Source organism: Chelmon rostratus, chromosome 6 (assembly GCF_017976325.1).
Source record: "Chelmon rostratus isolate fCheRos1 chromosome 6, fCheRos1.pri, whole genome shotgun sequence".
Taxonomy (NCBI): Eukaryota; Metazoa; Chordata; class Actinopteri; order Chaetodontiformes; family Chaetodontidae; genus Chelmon; species Chelmon rostratus.
This window is the reverse complement of record NC_055663.1, coordinates 23,660,132-23,680,248: the sequence shown is the minus strand read 5'-3', so window position 1 is coordinate 23,680,248 and position 20,117 is coordinate 23,660,132. Positions and strand designations below refer to the sequence as shown.

The 20,117-nt window shown below is 44.1% G+C and overlaps 1 protein-coding gene across 1 annotated transcript in view; it reads right to left on the bottom strand.

Moving 5' to 3' along the window:
• The window catches only part of cspg4 (chondroitin sulfate proteoglycan 4), a 67,742-nt gene extending 47,896 nt beyond the window's left edge, over positions 1-19,846 (bottom strand). The window contains exon 1 of the mRNA XM_041939860.1: positions 19,715-19,846. Within this exon, the coding sequence (XP_041795794.1) occupies positions 19,715-19,790 (76 nt within the window). The 5' untranslated portion in view covers positions 19,791-19,846. The remainder of the gene's footprint in view (positions 1-19,714) is intronic.
• Positions 19,847-20,117: the final 271 nt, after the last annotated feature.

Here is a 20,117-nt window from a genome sequence, read left to right as displayed (position 1 = left end):
GACCCCACATGAGTGATCCATGATGAGTCATATGTGCATTTGCTGATATTCCTCTCTGCTACAGACCCTCTTCAGACACGTTAGTCCAAAAAGAGACGGCTATTTAAACATACAGTAACAACATTCCTGATGCAGCTTTCATCGATACGCAGATTTCATCATCTTAACTTCCTCAGCTCATTCACAATCACGATGTGTGTATTAAGGACTATCACAGAATAAATGAGTGTTAACATAAGCTCAAGTGCCTTTAAATTTCTTCTCCATGGAGACACAGAGGAGCACTTCAATCTGTGTAAAAAAAGAAAAAAAAAGAAAGCCTTGATCGCGGAGCCAAACATCCAAAAGTCAGGAAAATGGTAATAATCCCTCTTTAAGGTTAGATTTCTCGGGCTTACAAGGCTTCAAGCAGGCTTTCTGTGTTACACTCGCTCTTCTCTTGACCTCCTGCAGAAATCCCCCTTGCACACCTGTACTTGGGACATTCATTGCGATTCATTAGTTGTCTCTCGAAATGCTGGCCACATAAAACTACTTGAACTTTTTCCAGAAAGGGGATTAACAGGCGCTATCTTCCATCTGGCTCGTTTGGGAGGAGGAAGAGTTTGCGAAGATTAAACTTTTCCGTCCTCTTTTTGATTATATACTTTTACCTGTAAAACATGGGGAAAAAACGGGACAGGAGGCCTCCTCCAGTGCAAACCCAAACCATCTGCAGATGTGTTCACTGGTGCTTACCCGCTGTGTAAGCAAACCTCGTGGAATGTCAATATGTGCGAGTAGCGATGTGCCGCATGGTCTTAACATGCATATATTAAATCTCATACCTCACAGGGAGATCAGATTCCATGCCAGTGGATATGATAATCATAAATCTGAGGATTAGCTTTTTGTGTATTTCACAGATCTGGATGATCTGTCAAGCTGGCAGCACGCTTCCTATGAGAAGTCTCTCACAGAGGGGGCCAAACATCAGACATACAAATGATGAAAACCCAGCAACTTCATCGTATGAGACACATCATCACAACATTTCAAACCTTTGATGAACGGAGAAATTAGATGTGTTTTTTTTTTTTTTTTGTATATTAGATTCTTCTTTTTATAAATTCAATGAGTAAAAAAAATTAAAATGTTTCGCTCGTTTCTCAAAGACGCATCTGTCAGACCCGGGCTTGAAAAACAGAAGCCTACAGTGAAGCGCTCCAATCAATCAACCGGCCAGTCAATCAGCCGATCGTTAGCAGCGGCAGCCGTTCGGAGGGCTTGAATCTGGGAGCGCTGAAATGTGAAGCAGACGTCAGTCGTTGTGGAATCACTTATTTCTGAGGACTGAAAGTCGCTGACATCACCTGCGAGGTTGTTATCTACTTGTTTACCCCTGTCTGAGTTTGCAGATGAAATGAAAGCAGCTTACGAAACCATTAATTTACCATCCAAACAGCACAAGCTAACCCAGTTGAAAGCTATCTGAGAGTAATTAAAATTCCTCTGGATTTAAATACATTCTCGAGTGTGTATGCTAACGGCCCTTTTGGGAGCTTCTTGGACTAATCGGAGAGACTGAGAAGTGTGTTCCTTTTCGCTAATGGGTGAACACATGATTTCACAGCTCCCAATGCGATTATACTCTTATTAGGGTCAGACATTCATAAAGACTCATTAGCAGTTTTTCCCATCATGTGTGTGGGTGATATCGTTTCTATCTCTTTTGGTGTGTGCAGCCTTCTCGCTTTGATTCCACTTACTCGCTCCCTTTGAACCAATTTGTAAGCCGCTGAGAGTGCTTGCACCCAAACTTAACCCAGACTTAATGACAAGCAAAACTCTAACCAAAAAGACAAAAAGGCTAAGAGCCTCTCTTGGCTGGTTTGATGTCGCAAATGTTCAGATGGTTCAGTTTTTAAAAGACTTTGAGGGATCATGGGATAGTTAATTTCCTGACAAATTAAAAACCACCAATTTTGGACACACGTACACACTTCTGTTTTCGGCAAGCAACATACATCGCTGATGCTGAGGAGGTAGGAAAAGGAAGCCACCAGCCTGAAAAAACCTCATCATATAAAATTATTATTATTATTTGTGACGACGTCTCTAATTTTCAGTTCACCGCTGCTTTGTTCTCCCCTTTTCTGCTCAAAATAGAGAGGCGCACTTTTCCGATTATTGTCAGCCCACCTGCTGAGATAGTTTACATTCGAGTTAATTGAATAATGTGCAGGCACTCACCGATGGCAGCGTAATTAACGGTTAACAAGCCATCGCTGAAAATAGTTGACTGTGTATGTCTTTTGCAGACGGTATTTTAGGCACATTTACTGCAGTTTGGTCAGCAGTTCTACTAAAAGCTTCATGACATTTTATTTCCTTTATCTGAGTCATGCAAAGGGTGTGGCACTGGACCGGGCACAGATACTTCTCACTAAGTTCCCTAATTGACTCTGTTTGTTAATGCTGCATGAAGTTACTGCTCTGTTTTCTAACTTTTTCTAACTTTTTGCTGTACTTTTGTGAAAACATCACCTGATATATTGATAGAATGTTTTTCTGAGGCTGTATATATGAAGATGGACCAAACTTGGTCAAAATACATCCTGGCTGTTGTTATTCAGAGAAATCTACATTAAATGCAGTTTTACACCAGGTTTGTCAAAAAGTTTTTCACACAGCAACAAAGGACATAAATATGGATAAAAATAAAACAACGGAAGTGAACGTATTGGCAGCAACAAGAGTGGAAAGCTTAAAATTTATGACTCATCCATCTGTCTTCATGCTTCAGATGGCCACACATGAACTCTCTCTCTCTCTCACACACATAAAACACACACATCCCCACTTCCTGCTCTCACAGAATCCTGCCGATGAGCCACAGACACGCTCAGTTCAATCCACTCAGGCAACAGCAGGCACAAACACGCAGCCTTCGATGCAGATAAAGGGCCTCCTGATTAAGCGAAAACATATGCATGTGCTGGTGGCATGAAGGTTATAGAGGAGGGTTTATGGCCGCGGGGCTGTCAGTTTGAATCCCAGCTGAGCTGGGGGTTGAGTGATGTCGTTTCCTCCCACTGAAAATGAGGAGCCTTTGAGCAAGACACATAAGCCGCAGTTAACACTGGCGGCTCCCCAGTGTGACGGGGCCTAATGGCATGAAAGCGAAGCCGTGCGCTGAAAAGTTCCTTATCTCTGAAGTGCTCACCTACCATATGGACAGTATATGAACATTCATGCTCGTGCCACATGAAAAACAAACATGCGGGGTGTGGTGAGCAAACACAAACTGTGCGACTTGCAGCGAGCTGACAGAACTTTGGAGAACGGAGCTGCACACATCGGTTTACTTCACAAACACACAACCTTGCAGGCACAAGCGCCGCTGTTCTGTGCAGCTGATGACATGGAATGTGTTTGCTACGTTTTACTGCGTTTGTCCTTTAACTCTGCCAAGCTTTGAGGTGGGTTTGGACCGAGGAGAAGAAGGCTCTTTTTTAAAACATTTATAAGCTGCGGGGCGACTCCGCTGCGAAAAGGGAGGAGCCATCCAATCCAGGCTGCGGAGGAAACCGCCTCCCCCCTCAGAAAAAGCAAACCAAACAAATGGCACAAAAACTTATTTTTCAGATGGCTACTGTAAAAGGGAGTCTTTGTGTTCTCAGAAATCTGCTCCAACTGACACTTGACTAAGTGCAGCGAAGGAAAGGACAAATGGAAAGAAAGACTCAAAGAGAAAGTACGCAATGTACCCAGTGGGAGGGGGGGATTTTCTGGTGAGCAGCAAAAGATGTATTTTGGGGAAAAGCGCTCCTTCTGGAGGCTTCTGATCCGCTGTTTCACCAGAAGGCCTTGGCGCTGTGTCAGGGCGTTGGTCTTGTTTCCAACAGCGTCACTTTCTGTGTGACAGCGGATTCATAAGACCTTAATAATGTGTTTTATTTTTAACTGCTTCGGTCGTCTGATGTGGCAGTGCGAACCGCAACAGTCACGTTCGATGAGAAGCTGTAGTTAAACTACAAGTGTGGATTTATTTTGACAGCTCAATGGAGACATGTGTTTGTCCGTGAGGAGGAAGCCTGTGTACGCCGAGCACTTCTAATGGACACCGATGCTCTCGGCTGTTGCCATGCGACTACAGAAAAGCCATTTGAAGCATTTCAGCCATTTATAAGAAGATGATGTTATAATTATAGAAACAGTTTGGTTCTCTGAGCACTTAACAGCAGGAACGTACAGTAAGCGTCCTTCCAGCTGAACATAGTGAGCCAGAGATGCTCGCTGCGAAGGGAGGCTCCTTGTGAGCACATGCAGACCTGCTAAACGCATCCATTTGAGAATGAACATCACTCACTTTATAACAGAGTTCACTCAGAGTTCTTCTTCCCATGCTTGTGAAATCAAAACTTACCTAAGTTAAGCCTTTTTTACCGCCTCTGCTTGATGTGTTTGTGTGTTTGGATATAACGGGTTTGAAACATATATGTAACACAGCGTATGCCACTTTTCAAAATTCATAACACTGGTCCTGTGAATCTAATGTAAATGAGTTCTGGCCTGTAGTTATGAATATATTCACAGTTGTTTATTAGAATTTAAATGAGGCTGAGGAATTGAATTCCACAGGCCAAATGAAGTCTGTATATTTCTGACTGCTAATGAATGCTGTTCCGAAATGCACTGATTCTCGATAATCCTGCCAAAGGCGTCCAATACCATCCAGCTGGCATTCAGATGTTCTACAGATGCTCTCTGCTCACTGAGAATAAGGCCCATGGAAAATGACTGCATCCAGAACGCTGCAGTGCAAAGTACGGAATGCGTGAACGATGCATTTTCGTGTTCAACTGCGTGACTTCCAAGCCAACAGTAACACTGCGGAGACACAGCAGGCCATTTGTCGCTGAGTGCCTCGGTGTTGCGGTTCATGCTTAAAGTCAAATGAGGTGACCGATGATTTGACACGTGACATCCGCATTTGTTTGTTATTGTTGCTCCACAGGCGGAAATAAGGGAAAAGCACATCTGAACACCTACGTGCATAATGTCATGTAACGTCTAACATGCATATACATGCTCTCTGACAATCGGATGTGCTGCTGATGTACACTGAATTAACTGTACACTGAGAAATGTAAATTCGGATTATGCAAACATTTCTGGGACATAGGCAGAGATAATTGTCAGTGGGTTTAGCTGAATATCATTGGATGAGGCCACAGAACCCAAGAATCTGGGCTAAGTAAGACGTACTGGAAGTGTGGTGAAAATGTCAAGAGAGGAGCGAGGAGGGAGCTATTACTGCGAAGTCGGCCTCGATGAACTGAAAGACTGCAATCCAGCCATGATGAGCTATCGAAGCTGCCGCTTATCTGATTTTAATTTCATCATATGTGTCGCAGTTATTAACATATATGAAAAAACACTCATTGCACTTTGCTGGTGTGTGAGGAAGAGATGGAGGAGAGCTGACAGAGGAGGGCGAGGCAGGGTGGAGCTGGGCAGCGCAGGGCCGCTCCTGTCGGATTTGGCAACGGTGCGTCCAGCTCTGCACCACCACAGCATCCTCCTCACACAGTGTGTGTTTCACGTCCTCACAGCCACTCTCTAAAGTCGTACCATATGAGAGCCCGGTTCGCCTGAGGTTCAGCGGTTTAACGTTATCTATATGTCTCAGAACAAAGCCAAAGAGCTTCTCTTTTAAACTATATATCTCTGTAGCACAAGACCGACAGGAAGGAAGTCTGTTATATCCGGAACACAAGAACACCTGCTCACAGTTAAAGCTTCATTCATAAATCCAGTACAACAGCATGTTACAGTACATATTATCCGACTCCAATATTTCTCCGCAGACAGACTGTTTCAGGGCCACTAACTTGGTTTCCAAATGACCTCACTCTGAAGTGATGTGACTCAGGAGTCAGCAGCGAGTTCACACGGAGACCACCGTCAAGAGTTTATGACTTGTGTTTAAAAGAGGCCGGAGAAGGTCTTTTCTGGTCAAGGCAAAACCATTATCGTCTGCTGAAGAACCATATATCTGATAGTCAGAGTTCACGTAACCCACCACGCGGGACAGAAACCACATGCGTTGGAAAAAAAAGCTGCCTGATAATCGCAGTGTCATTCGAGCAGCGCGTGAGGAGGTCAAATGGAAGATTTGGCAAGCTGTCGGAGCCGGAGTCACTCCCTTAGGTGGCGTTAAAAGTAAAAAGACTAAAAATCTTCATCCCTGCTAGAGGCCCGTCAGCAGTGTTCATTAAACCTCACAAGATGAAGGTACTTAAAAACAATAAGACACGGGAGATCCTTTGGGACGCCCTGACCTTTTCCTCTCTCAAAATCCACAAAACGGATTGGCACAAATCTTGACATTCAGGGTCTCCAGAGACGACTTGATCCCCTGACTAGGAGATCTGCAGCCTCCCCACCTTTTCCCTTTTATGCTCCTGTGTTTTTCCCCTCCTCTTGTCTCTCGTCTGTCCAGATGAGTGGCATCACTGCAGGGCGTGGCCAACAGGTCGGGCCAGCCTTCTCTCTGGCTGAGCACAGGTGAGCTCAATGAAGCACTCAAGACCCACCTGACTGCACAGTATATAAGCCCCAGGAAATCATCCAGTGTTTGAAATTTTTCATTTCTCTAACACCAAATAAACCAAAAAAAAATTAGTTTTTGTTTAGTGCTACTCATCAGATGTTAGCTAATGCTAATGCACTTAACTAAAATGAACATGCTAAACATTAAACCAGGCTTAGCATCAGCATGACAGCATTTTTTTTTCTAAATCCTAGCATGTTGGCATGATGATGCTAGGATTTAGCTCAAAGTACCGCTGTGTCTAAGGCTGACAGAGCAGGGCCGACTCTGAGTCTTGTTTCCATATCAGTAGTCTCGTGCACATTTTGACCTGAAGCAGAACTCAACAAAAGGTCAGACCTGTTCTCTTGAATGTACATCCAAAGTGTCATGGTAATCTAATCAGCAGTTGTGGAGATGTCTTGCTCTGGATCAAAGTTCTGGACAAGCAGACCTCGCCATCCGGTCGTATTTTGGGCCCCTCAAGTGGGGCTTCAGCTGAACCGGACCGTGGGTTGAGTCCCTGTTTCCTCCAGTATGGACAGGAAGAAAAATTACAGCGATCAGCGAGTTTTTCAATGTATTTATGGGTACGAAAGAACTGTTTTGCAGTTAGACAGATGTGAAAAAATTACATTTATGCTTTGTTTGTGTTTTGGGTATCAGTAACAGCAATTTAGGTGTAGCGTGCATCAAAAACTCCTCAGCCAGACCCGAATGCTAACTTCTATGCAGCTGTTTTACATTTTATTTTCCACTTGAAGTTAACTCCCAGTATCAGCTCCCAAACGGTATCCGCTCAGTCCAACAACGGGCTCAGGAATGCTGACCTGCATACACCGAGGCAGATGTCAGGTAACGGCTCAACATTCCCTGGCAGTAATACGCTACTTCAAATTTCCAGAGACCACCGAGTCGTGTTTTCATTAGAATGCGGCCCTTTCAGGGCAGCACTATAGGTGTCATGTCGAAAACAGCCTCGTCTGCCGTGCTATCTGGAGGCCAGCGCTCCCAGTAAAGCGCTGTGCAGACATTCTTGGCGAGGCAGAGTTGGCGGCTCAGCAGAGTGTGTTGAAAAAGTCGGTCAATTCTGAGAGGTACTGAAGGTTTCGCATTAGAGGAGAAGGGGAGGTTAAAGCGATGCCAACATGTCTAACGAGCACATACTGTAATTTGTTATAGGCCGGAGCTGAAGTGGTAGCCTGAAGTGGGCCTGTTGTGCAGCCTCATATAAGGATATTCATGATTAAACCTAATCAGCGGTCCATTATTCTGGCCTATTCTTGATTGTGTGCAATTGTAATCATTGTTATTAAACTGATTCACTGCATGAGATATTTACATTATTGTCATGTGCATGCATTGGCAGAGCGGAAACACTACACATACAGGCTTTAAGATGAACATGACTTCTTTGACAACCGTGTTCAATTATGTCTCAAAAAGAAATCCACAATTTGGCAAGGCAGTGAATCCAGTTTATTCCACTTTCAGTTGCCAGGAAAATATTTGTACTCACAAGTAGCTGCATGTTGGATGACACCACGATGTCTCCGCAACAGCAGCTGCTGAGTGAGTTAGTGTCGAGACTTCCACCAAAATACACAACATGACAAATGACCGAAGGCAAATCTGTACTTCTGCAGAAAGAGGGAAACGTCTCAGTGTGGGTTTTTTTTTTTTTTTTTTTTGGAGCTTTTCATATTTGTCTCACTCTGATTGATTTTATCGAACTCTATTACTGTCCTGTCAGTTCTCTGAACCCATCAACCCTCAATAAACTGATCTGCTGCTATCTGGTTTGATAATGTCTAGTCGCAAAGTGGAAAACATGAATTTTGTTTAGAGAAAGTTTGTCTGGGGCTGTAAAACTGTTTTTTTTAGATGAGAATGAAATCTAATCACAGGACAATAGTCCCATTTTAAAGTTTGGGCCACACTTTCCAGAGATCAGATATTTCTATTTTCAGCTGCTGACCTCTCTTTCACTGTCTGCTAAAGTAGAGTAGAAGCGTGTGTGTGTAACACTTCAGACCCACCCTGCTTAAACTTGCTTCTCCATCCATGATGTCTCATTTGACTCATAACTTAAACCAGACAGAGGTCAGGCTAATTAGTTGACTCAATAAAGGGTCGTAGCTTTCAGCTTGATTCACCTGCTGATGTGGAAAGCGCAGATGGTCCTGATATCATGAGTAAAACAGCGAGTTACAAGTGTTGAACACCTCATGGATATAAACCATTTTAAAGCATTGAGGATTTCCAGGAAAAGCCACACGCAGGCTATGTTTTTACTTGACCATTTTTCCTTATCTGCAACATTTGTTTATGCATTTAATTGCAGGAGGGCAAATAAACACCGGGAGCTTGCTCATTTTTCTAATGAATTAATGTGCATTAGAGAATCAGACAGCCAGAAAGAGCAGGTTCAGTTTCCTCCCCTTAGGCTGGCCTTAAGCTAATTGCCATCCAGTGGTTCTTGGTACCCTTTATGTGTAGCAAAATGCTCCCTCACACTGCAAATTAGTTATACAGCCTCTGGAGGTTATTAAACAGGGATTGGACCATATTGCTGTTAGATTGGAACACCTTAACAGGTCATGTGTATCATTAGTTTGCTTTAAAGGAAGAAATGGAAGCTTTCTTGTTGCGGCAGCGTCTCCACGGTGTTTAAATCTGCCGTACCTTTCTATTCGGTGCTCCATAAATACCAAATGAACCTGAGAGCATTGCAATTAAGCTTGCCAAATCCAAACTGAACTCTGCAATGTTTAAAACATCTGAAGTGTCTCCTCTGTGGTCACTTATACAATAGAGGTTTGTCTGGAAGAGGAGCTCGGGAATGCGTTATTGGCTGTAAAGTGACAGGATGCTCCGGGGTCACACATGGTCAACTTTCCTATTCTGTATCTCCTCATCCTCCAGAGACCTCTTCCCATGACCCAGTCTGGCACAATCTAGCACATCAGATTGCGAAGTTGGCCACAAAAATACTGGTTGTTCTCGGCGTGAACCCGTCTCTCCTGTCATCTGCGCTTCTTCTGGTTTGGCCCATCGTTTGTTGACTTCAGCGTGCTCAGCTGCTGCTGTCAGTCGCTCAAAGATTCTGATTATTTTTCTCGTTCCTCACAACCTTTGCTCTCTTCCACAAGATAGAGATGCTTTAAGAAATGTGTTTGCTTTCTCTGTTTGTTTAATCGTGCGTGTAATCATTTTCGAGCTCCGTCTCCCCCAAATTTTGTGAAACACGAATAATGTCGGGAAATGCAAATATGTGCTCGGAGGCGAGGCGCGAAAAGTGAGAGACATGTTTTTTGTTTGCTCTTTTTTCAGCAAAGAAGATGTTTGAAGGAGACTCAACTCGCCACCCTGACATGTTCAGGTAGAAGTTTGATGATGATGTTTCGATGAGAGTAGTGATGAAAGCAGCACTTCATTTTATTTTGATTTCTGTGGATCGCAGTTTGAGCACATCTTGGCTCCTTCAGGATAAAAATCAGTAATGATCATTTAAGGTCATTTAAAGCCAAGAAAGGCCAAAAACACCAATATTCCCACTTCCAAAAACCAGCAACACACTGCCTCAGAGTTACGGGTGCAGCATTGATAGGACTCTCATGTCTGTGCAGTAAATATAAAGCTCCAACCAGAAGCCACGTAGCTAATAGCAGCTCAACACAAACACTGGAAACAGGAGGAGAGAGCTGGTCTAACTCAACATTTCATTTTTCTAATGCATTAAACAAATGAGATATAGTGAACTTTAGAGGTGCAGGTAGGCAAATTCTGTTGCATTCGCATGGAGCTGCACTGCGTCCCCCTGTTTCCAGCCTTTGTGCTAAGCTGTGCTAACTGGCTGCTTCATACTGCCTCACGCCTATGCTTGACTGTATTTTGACTTTATTATTTTATTCTGTGGTTTTATTTTCCATCCCATGTTATGCATTGTCTTTATTTTCAACTTACTTTTACTATCAATATTAAGAGGATTTTATTCTCCATTTTATCTAGCATTAATTTTTTATCCCTGCTTTTATGTCCAGTCTTGGTGCATGTGATTTCGTTGTTGTAAAGCACTTTGAGCTGCAGTTCCTGTATGAAAGGTGCTATACAAATAAACTTTATTAATACTATTATAATCATTAGTATAATGTCTTCTTGTGAACAAGCACCTCACTAGAATATGCATGTTCTCCTTCAGTTCTTTGCTGCTTACGTTCTGTTTGCATTCAGCTCATTCTGACCTGTGAAGAAATCACCCATGATGTGTAAAGTCCGACCGTTTAACCAACCTTAATTAAGGTTAAAGCCTAAAATGTTGCCATTCTTCATGCCTGAATAGGTTCATGAACTCCACTTTCTATATGACGGACGGCAGAATTTAATTAGCGAAGGAAGAGTTTGATTTTCATATGATCGACACCCGCAACACATAATCCGGTTTCTTCTCACCTCACAATGTTCTGTGAAAGGACGCTGAACTTTCTCGCATCTGCTTTGACACAACTGTGTGAAAGATTCAACACATGGTTGCACAAGAAGCTCGGTTGTCTGGCTCGGCAAACCAGTGACGTGAGCTCCAGCTCCTCCGTGCAGCTGTTCTCTGCTTCGTGCTGCTGCAGCAGGCGGCCGTACAGTCAGTCAAAGCGAGCTTCATGAGACGCATCGTTTCCTCCGGTTATTTTAAGCCTTCATAACCAGCGCGATGACGGCATTCGCTCCAGCCCCCTAACACTGAGATCTGTGTGAACCACAGCACATACAGAATACACGCCCTCGCGCACACACAAGATCCCCACCCTGGATCCCCTTTCCTCCCCGGCCGAGCTTTCGTCAACCTCATGTGAAGCAACGCGCTCTTTTGTTGGTCCTCCGGTCTGGCTATATTTATCTGGTGCGAGCTATTCCAGTCTGTCATCTGCCCGATCTCAGGCCTGGTGCTATCCCCAGCCCCCTTGATTCTGTCTGAACCCAGCCTGTAATGAGGCCGTCTGGCGTCAAATTACTCAGAACACTTCATGGTCCCTTGGCGGTGCTGATGAAGATTTTCAACAGGATGGGAGCTGGCGCTGATTTGCCTTCATGTCAGCATGCTGTGAAAAGTGGCCCTCATAACGGCAGCCTCCCGCTGCCATGTTGTGGGAATGACAGAGCGGGAGACGAGCAATTTGGATGAAACAGGGGATGTTCGTATTTATTTTACGTAACTCAAAATCATCCTCGCGGAAAATAAAGACAATTAAGTCACATTCTTGGTGAAGCTACCCACCAGGTGTCAGGTGTTTGGAAGAATCTGTGAGAATCTGTGAGACCGAAAGCACCAAGTGGAAATATTATATGACACATCAGAGCATCTTGCAGCAAAAGCTCAGTCCCTGCGTCTTGGAGCAAAGGCTAATAATGTCTCAGAGTCGGGAACTAATTAGAAGTACAAAAAACTATTAGTTTGGAGTCTGATGCCTCATGATTAACCACTGTGGCCTTGTGCTTATGAGTCACGCACCCTCTGGGCTGGAGGGAGTCCCTGCACTCACAGCGGATTTCTCTATATTTAAAATAGTGAGTCACACTCACGTGCAAGATACCGTCCCTGCTGGACTTGTGAAAACAACAGACTTGGGTCTCTAAGGAATTGTGCTATGTGGAAGGAACCTTAACGCATGTGAAATGTGTTTTGCAATTTGTTTGAATCGCTACTGTGTGTCTCCTAATGTGCAAGTTCGCAGGAGCTAGAGGGTATAATGCATCTGATAACAAACTGGTCCCTCGGTCCCTATTTGAAGAACTACTCCAGATCTAACACTGAGCATTCTTCAAAACTTGGCTAATTGCGGCGCACCAGCATTCTTCCACCACAGTTGTTTTGTCTATATTAGGTAAGAGAAGCGGAGGGACAGTTTGATTAAAGCCTCTGGCTGAGGCTTGCTGCTAACTGACCAAGCCGACTCCAGATGTTGGAGTGGAAACCTCAGGCTTTTCCTAACACGATGAATCAGCCGAACGCTGGAAACTTTTCCCATGATTCACGCTGCTTTTCCAGCGCCACAGCAGCCTTTTGTTACCCCACTGGCCACATCAGTCCGATTCCACCGATCAGGGCATGTGAGCTACATGCGATGCGGAGTGTTCAACAGAGCAAGCATTGTTCCTAAATCTGATTAAGTCATTAATTTATGTCGTATGACGGTGTAAGATAACAACATCTAGCGATGCTGCCAGCTGATAACATTCACGATAAACAAGGAGGAGAGATCTCGAGAGCTGATCATTGGAGGTAAACTGGCTGAGTAATTGCATAAAAGCCCTTTGGGGTGAGAAGACATTTTGCTATTCCTTGTCCCGTTTATTCTCAATGGATAAGAGAAACAATGGCAGCCAGAGTAGAACTGATATCTCTTCATTCAAACAGACTATTCTCTAAAAAAAAAATAGAAAAAAAAGAAAAATGGAAAGGACCCATAGAGGCCACTCGTATCGAGACATCTGGTCATGCATAATTCCTGCTTATTGAAAACTTGGCAGTTCTGTGATGATGAGAATTTTCTCTGGAGTTTTCATTTTTGGGCACTAAACTCCCCAACAGCTCTTATCAAAAATAAACATGCAGAGTTCAGCTGCTGCAGTGGGGGAAGAATATAAGTCTGTCTGTCTCTGGGTCATAAAGCAAACATTGATTTTTCCACTTCAGGTCTTGGCCCCATTGTGGTCTCACGAGTGACCTAATGTGCATGATATGATCAGCTTAGTACATATATGTAGGCTGTCTTTTTGATTTTATGCAGCACTGTTGGTTTGTTTTATTCTTACTTTTCTTCTGCTTTACAGCGCTTACTTTTTATCATGTTAAACCATCAAAAATAATCTGATTATTACTCATATCCTGTTGCCTGCTGCTTCAAAGACCCACTATCCTCAAAAAGCCATGAATCAGATCTAATCTACTATTCCAGATTTCTGAGTATGTCCAGATTTTGACCAGGGACAGAAATTAACGAGGACATTGTCCCACGCCCTGCTGAGTCCACTGTTGGATTTGTCTATGACTGGTAGCATGACTTTGGTTAAGAAGGTTATTTGTCCATAAGCCTGTAAAACTGGTGCCACTCCCATCAGCCTCAGCTGTGCTTTGTGTTTGCTGCTCATTTGCGAATTTTAGCATGCTAATGCATCAAGCTAAGATTTGGTAAACATTACACATGCTAAACATATGCATGTCAGTATTGTCACTGTAAACATGGTAAAGTTAGCCTTTAGCTAAAAAGCAGTGCTGCGCTTATGAACTGCTACTAGCACGGCTGCAGACTCGTTGTCTTACTGTCACCGTAAGCTGTAAATGAGTACAAAGTTAATCAGCTATCTTACTAAGAAGTCTGATGAGCATAAATATTTCTGAAACTCTCAGTAAACCACTGTGAGTGCCCTTCAGCAAGGCATTTAACTCTGGAGGAAATGCTGACTGTGTTCCTCCTTCGCTCATTCTTCACTCTAGCTGCTGCTGTTGCTGCTGTAGGTTCGACTTTGCCCTTAGAACTGCCTTAAATTGCATGGCGACAAGGTAATCACAGTTTAACAACAATCTGAAATCCCAAATTGCTGCTTGCAGACCTGAAATCTGGGTGTAGACCATCCGTCACTAATCTGCTGCAAAAAACCCCTCCACTGACTTATCTGATTGACGTGGAAAGGGTTAAAACAACACGGGAGCACATCATGAGGTGGCCTTTAACCTTGCACCTAGGGACAGAATCTGGGCCTGTGTTTATGTACAGAAACTCTTTTGTGTACACACCCAGGGCTAAATAAGGTCTGTGTGTGGGCTGTCTGCCCGCTCTAAGCAGATCACGGCCCTAAAATATAATCCGAGCAGCCTGCCGTTGACAGCCAGCAACCTCAAAGAGAGCAATGTGGGAAAGATCATCTGCCAGGGGAGTATAGAGACCTCAAGGCGAGGGACATGTCTTTTTCTTCAGTGTTCTTGCATCACAATGAGAATAAACTGAGCTGTGATATGTGCTTTTGAAGTCCCTGAGTCCTCTGCTTTAAGTGTGGCAACTCAGCTAGTTATACATTCAGAAGGAAGAGAAGTATTGCTCTCTTGTTTTGGGAGGGTTGTGCATCTGGCACATCTGTAGCCCTGTGAGGGACAACTTGATAGCTTCATCACATGCGTCCCCTGCTTTGAAGGATCGTTCTGATTTATTGCAACTTTAGTCTTATTTTTGAAGTTATGGCCGTCGTTCCTGTCATTAATTACACAGTTGTACTCATCAAGTTAATTGCTTGAAATCTGTTACACTGCTAAAAATAAGTCAGATGGTGGAAGAAGCATGTGTCTTTATCTTCATCATCTGTCTTGCTTTTACTATTATTATCAAGTGAGTTTTATTCTCCATTTTGTTTTACGTACATTTTTTATCCCTGTTTCTTTGCCCATTCTATGTCTTTTCTTCGCGGAACACTTGGTGAATGTGATTTCTAACCCCAGCCTATTTATTTAGAAGAGAAACAAGAGATGAAGATAAAATTATTACGCAAACTGTTGGTTGTGAACATCCATCACTGTTCACAGACCGACTTAATGACCGACCATACCGGCTGTAATCATGTGCAGTTTGTTAATTTTTAGTTTAGTCGAAGCGGTTTAGATAATCTGGCTAAAATATTGTCTTATCTGGTTGTTCTTACCCTTTTGGACGTTCTTGTATTGACGTCACTGTGCGTCCACATCTCAGCAGTTACTTAAAACTGAAATAAATGATAAGGGCAAAAACTGTGATAATAAAACCCAAGTTGTAATTAATTGGACTCCTTTCAAGAGCTGCAGTTTGGTGAAATAAATGATAAAACTGTCATCAATCTCGTTTTTTCTAAAACACTGTTTGCATTTTCCATTTCTGGCTTTCAGCTTCTGATCCGAACGCAGCGGCTCTGTGTGAATGAGCTGCAGCGGCTCAGTGTCTTGCTCAAGGACACCCTGACAGGAGTCGAGCCTCTAACGTGTCCTTTATGGGAGCGACACCGTATTCACTGGGCAGACATGCTGCCCACTGTGCTGCTGCAGGTGAGATATGGAGCTCTACCTGCAGGAACAAGCTGAAGTTAAAGGAGGTAACTTTGGATTCGCCTCGGGCCAGAATCCCAAAAACCCGGTTAATAAACCATGAGTCACTGAAACTTTCTCTGTGAAGTGCCGGATAAAACACCGGGCAGGCAGAAGTGAGTGAGGGTATATCATATTAGAAACGTTATCAATACTGATTGTCTCTCATGCTCAGAGATGTTATGAGGGTCTCATCAAGCCTTCCAAAGTACAAGAAAACATGCACTGCAGCAGAGAAACCGCCATAATTTATTGTGTATTCATCAAAAACTACATATGTTATGATTGTGTGTATTTTGTGCATGTTTGTTCAAATGATTATTACTGTTCATGTAAGATTTTTCTTCTTCCCGCTCCTTGTCAACCATGAAATGTGTAGCACTCTATTGTGGTGCAGATTACATCTTAAATTTTGCATTGGAAGTGTTCGCTCAGGTGTAACTCTCCTCAGACATTTCGAAGTTGAAGTGAAGATTCATTCTTTCGGACAGTCGGCCCATGCGGAGGGATTTCCACGGAGGGAAAGCAGGCGAGGGTCTGCACATTCTGCTCTGCATTTATAAACACTCCGATTCTCTTGGATTTACTCCAAATGCCCCATTTCTATTCTGTCCTAACACTGCATTGTGTTTAAACTAAGAGGTGATGGGAGGGTCCAACACAAAGCGGCAGAACACTAATCTCATCAATTTCCCAATGCAAATATTGGACTTATTAATCTTCTGTGCAGACACTTGTAGTCACACCATTCTCTGCGCCAACTCTCAAAGAACACATGGAGGCCTTGAACACAGACACTTCACAAAGCCCAGGCAAATTTCATGTTTATTTTTTTCTTGTTACCATAGAGACATTATACTCTAGGGGAGATAGCAGGCTCATATGCAGGCTTGGGATGCAAATCCCCTTGTTAAGCTTCGCAATTGAAAATGCAAACACATTCAGGAGCAAGACGTCGCGAAAACACTCAAAAATGTGCAGACGGTGTTTGCAGCACATGTTGTCTTATTATATGTTATCTGAGGTGTTTAAGACAAGCGTCTGCAGCAATTCAATCAATGCTCTTTTAATGTTACCTAGTTGTACACATACAGTATTGGTAGCATTTTACACAGAGAGTCAGTTCAGTTCTGCTGTCAGCGTTTTGTTTTCTCTCTATTTCGCCTGTTTGTCTGTCGCCGCATCTGTCAGGTCATGATCGCAGTTTAGAGAACGCCGATATTTTCTAAATGGATTTTCAAATAACAACACAGGGCAAAGCGAAAGACGACACACAGAATGCTTTGTTGAAGGGTTGGTAATGGGGCAAGAAAGGAGCCATTAACTTTTCGCACTGTTTGGCCAACAGAGGGGCGTGGCGGCGGAGTTGGCTTCCTCAGGAGCGCATAACTGCCGAACAGATTTACATAAAAGCGCTCAACTCTGTGCGCTTACTGTACCAGCAGGCAGAAAAAACAAGCAATAAACAAACAAACAAACAATGAACTCTGTTACCAGGCCAACTGAACAACATGTAAGCACTAGAGAGTAATTTATGGTTTGGAAATAACCACCCTGGCAATTTTTCCAAACCTTGGTGAAGTAGTGATTAAAGAGCAGCCTTCCTGGCCACCGAAGAGATACGGAGCTGCAGGCTGTTTTAAAGACTCTTAACAGGAACGTGTCATGTCCAATTTCAGATTGAGACACGATAAAGTGAGCATCCCTTGATTTGAGGGGAAAAAAAGGGCCGCCGCATGGCCCCCGAAAACATAGTCCTGCTGGTCGTCCACTCCCAGAGACAAAAAAGACTCTTAAATTCTGTGGTGAAATGATATTCACTGATACACAGCACAGGGTCTAAAGGGCTCGGCAGTCGGTCAAACACCAGAAGGCTAAACAGGCAGGTCTTCGAGCGCGAATGCTAAAATATATGTTGATTGTGAAACACTTGAAGTCATATTTTAGCGCGCTTACATTTTCTTCAAATATCCTATGTGAGGGGAAGATTACAGAATTGATTTGGTGAGCTCCCGCTTATGCTCAATCTGCATCATAATTGTTCCTGAGGCTGCTATGTGGGCAGAAGAAGCATGATGGCGTAAGAGTATGAGAAAGTGGTGGGTTGCACCACGGTGCAAAAACTCATGGAAAAGATTATTAAAGGGGAAGACTCACTGCGCTGCGTTTGTGATTTGACTCAATGCACGCCTGCTACTGAGCGAGATGCTCCAGTAGATAGAGACACATGGTCAGAGTGGGTGCAGGTAGACCACTCGGGGGTTGCACGGTGCTTCTGTGGAGACAGGCGGCAATGACTTGGAGGCTTCTGGACGTCATGTGGCGCATGGCCTGTGACATCCGAAGCTGTAAACACATGGAAGAAATGAAACCTTCTGGATGCCTTCTAGGTAGCTGGTGGAAGAGTCCCCGGGACAGCTTGTGGCAGGCATTTTGCGGAGCGAAGGGGGGCCAAAATCTAATCAGTGACTCGGTACATCTGGTCAACATTAGCATTTAGTTCTCCGGGGTCAGTGGGTGAGTACTGTTCACACTGAGGCAGCAAGGATTCTGCCAGCAGATAATTAGATGAGGAGAAATTGTCCCCTTCATACAGTTTAGCTGTTTTATTCCCGCCATCAATTTGATTTTGGAAAATTACATTGATTGCACCATTTAACCAGTCAGCACTATCTATAATGCTAGCAAACTAATGTATGCATATCTGCAGTAAGATCTTGGCAAAAGGTTTCTGTAAATGTTCACCAAACTCACACAGCAGTCACCGCTTGCTCAGTGTACAGCTAATTCTTTAGCGGAGGTGTCGCTGTCACACCAGTCGGCGGGGTTTATCTATAAATGAGCAAACAGAAGGGCAAATGACTCTCTTCATGCGTGTGGTGAGCAGATCACAGTGCAGGAGAACTGACTCCAGCTCTCCAGCTGAGCTTTGATTCTGTGCCACAGAAACAAAGCGGTACTCCTCCGTTCAGATCAAGAGCCACTTTTTCACTCTAGCTGCAAATGCTCGTGGAGAGGTTTGCCCGGACTTAATTGGAGTGGAATTTGCTCGGAGAGTTTGAAGATCTGACAGCCGGCAGAAGACAATGGGCCTAACAGCTGTTCGAAGTCCAAGGCTGATCCTGCCAGCTCGCCATATGCACGGTTTTGCGCTGAGGTGAGCTGGTTCAGCTGTCTGATGAAACTTCCACATACCAGATTTGCCTCATCCAAACACTCCACATCCCACTTTGACTGTACTCAGACTCACGGCTGCATCATATCACACTAGCATGTATCTGTAGCTGACTTTACTCATGCACTGTGAGGCCATTGTATGGGCCTTGGCCTTCCAGCATCCCCCTCCCTAACACACACACACAAACACCCTCTCTCACTCCTTTACTAGCCCCTCTCACACTTTCATCTCTCCTCTCTGGGTGGATAAGAAGCAGCTCTGCCTGCCGCTGTGCACTCCTCTCTGAAAGAACCATTCATTGCTGCTGGCAGAGGGACCTCAGCTCACCTCCTAACCACAGAGGGCTCCAGCGTCACTACCTCCTGCCGTTTGGCAACATGCTTTCAATGCAAACATTCTCAAGGTAAATGCTCTCACACATTCAGCCGGGCGCAGACTGAAAGGCACAGAGAAAGAAGAAAACTGCGTTAGATGAGAAATCGACAGATGTCGTCTCAGTCCTTGGACCTCAGACAGACCCTTGGCACATCTTTCCCCTCATATATTGAGTTTCATCCGAGAAAAAGGACGGTTTCACTGGAGAGCAATGAATGGCACGAGGACTGTGAGAGTGGATCAAAAAAAAGTAAAAGAAAGAAAAAAATCTGGAGTTTGCTTCTAAATACTTTGCTCAGTGAGTTATTGGTGCAGGCAAAAGTTGCTTTAGCTTAGGTTTGCACCAGCTTGTCATGCTTTTAATTTATGCATTGGGGAAGCCTCTGACAGGGACAGTGATCTGATCTCCTCCTGTGCATCTCTGACAGAAGGGAGCAGAAGGAGGGAACAGGACACTAAAAGAGTGATTGGCAGTGGCACTTACCTCCATGACCGGGGCTGGGGAGGCAGAGCAGCAGGGTCAGGAAGGCGCCGACCAGGACCGAATGTAGGGCTCTCATATTTTCGTGCTGAAAGTTAAGTCCTCCACTCTCACGTTAAAGACGCTCCATTCAGAAGGGACTGAATGAGTTTCCAGTTTTGGGACCTGCTACAGGATACTCCTCTATGTGAAGGGGCAGGGCTGGGGAGGGACCATGAGAAGGACGCCCTCTCTCAACCCCCACCCCCCTCCAGCACGCTTACACACACACACACACACACACACAAGCACACTCAAAGACTGGAAAATCATATCCTGTTTCCTGCCTCTCCCTCCTGCCCCTGCACTCATTCACAAGTTCAAGATCTGCAGAGTGCAAAAAAAAAAAAAACAAAACAAAACCAAT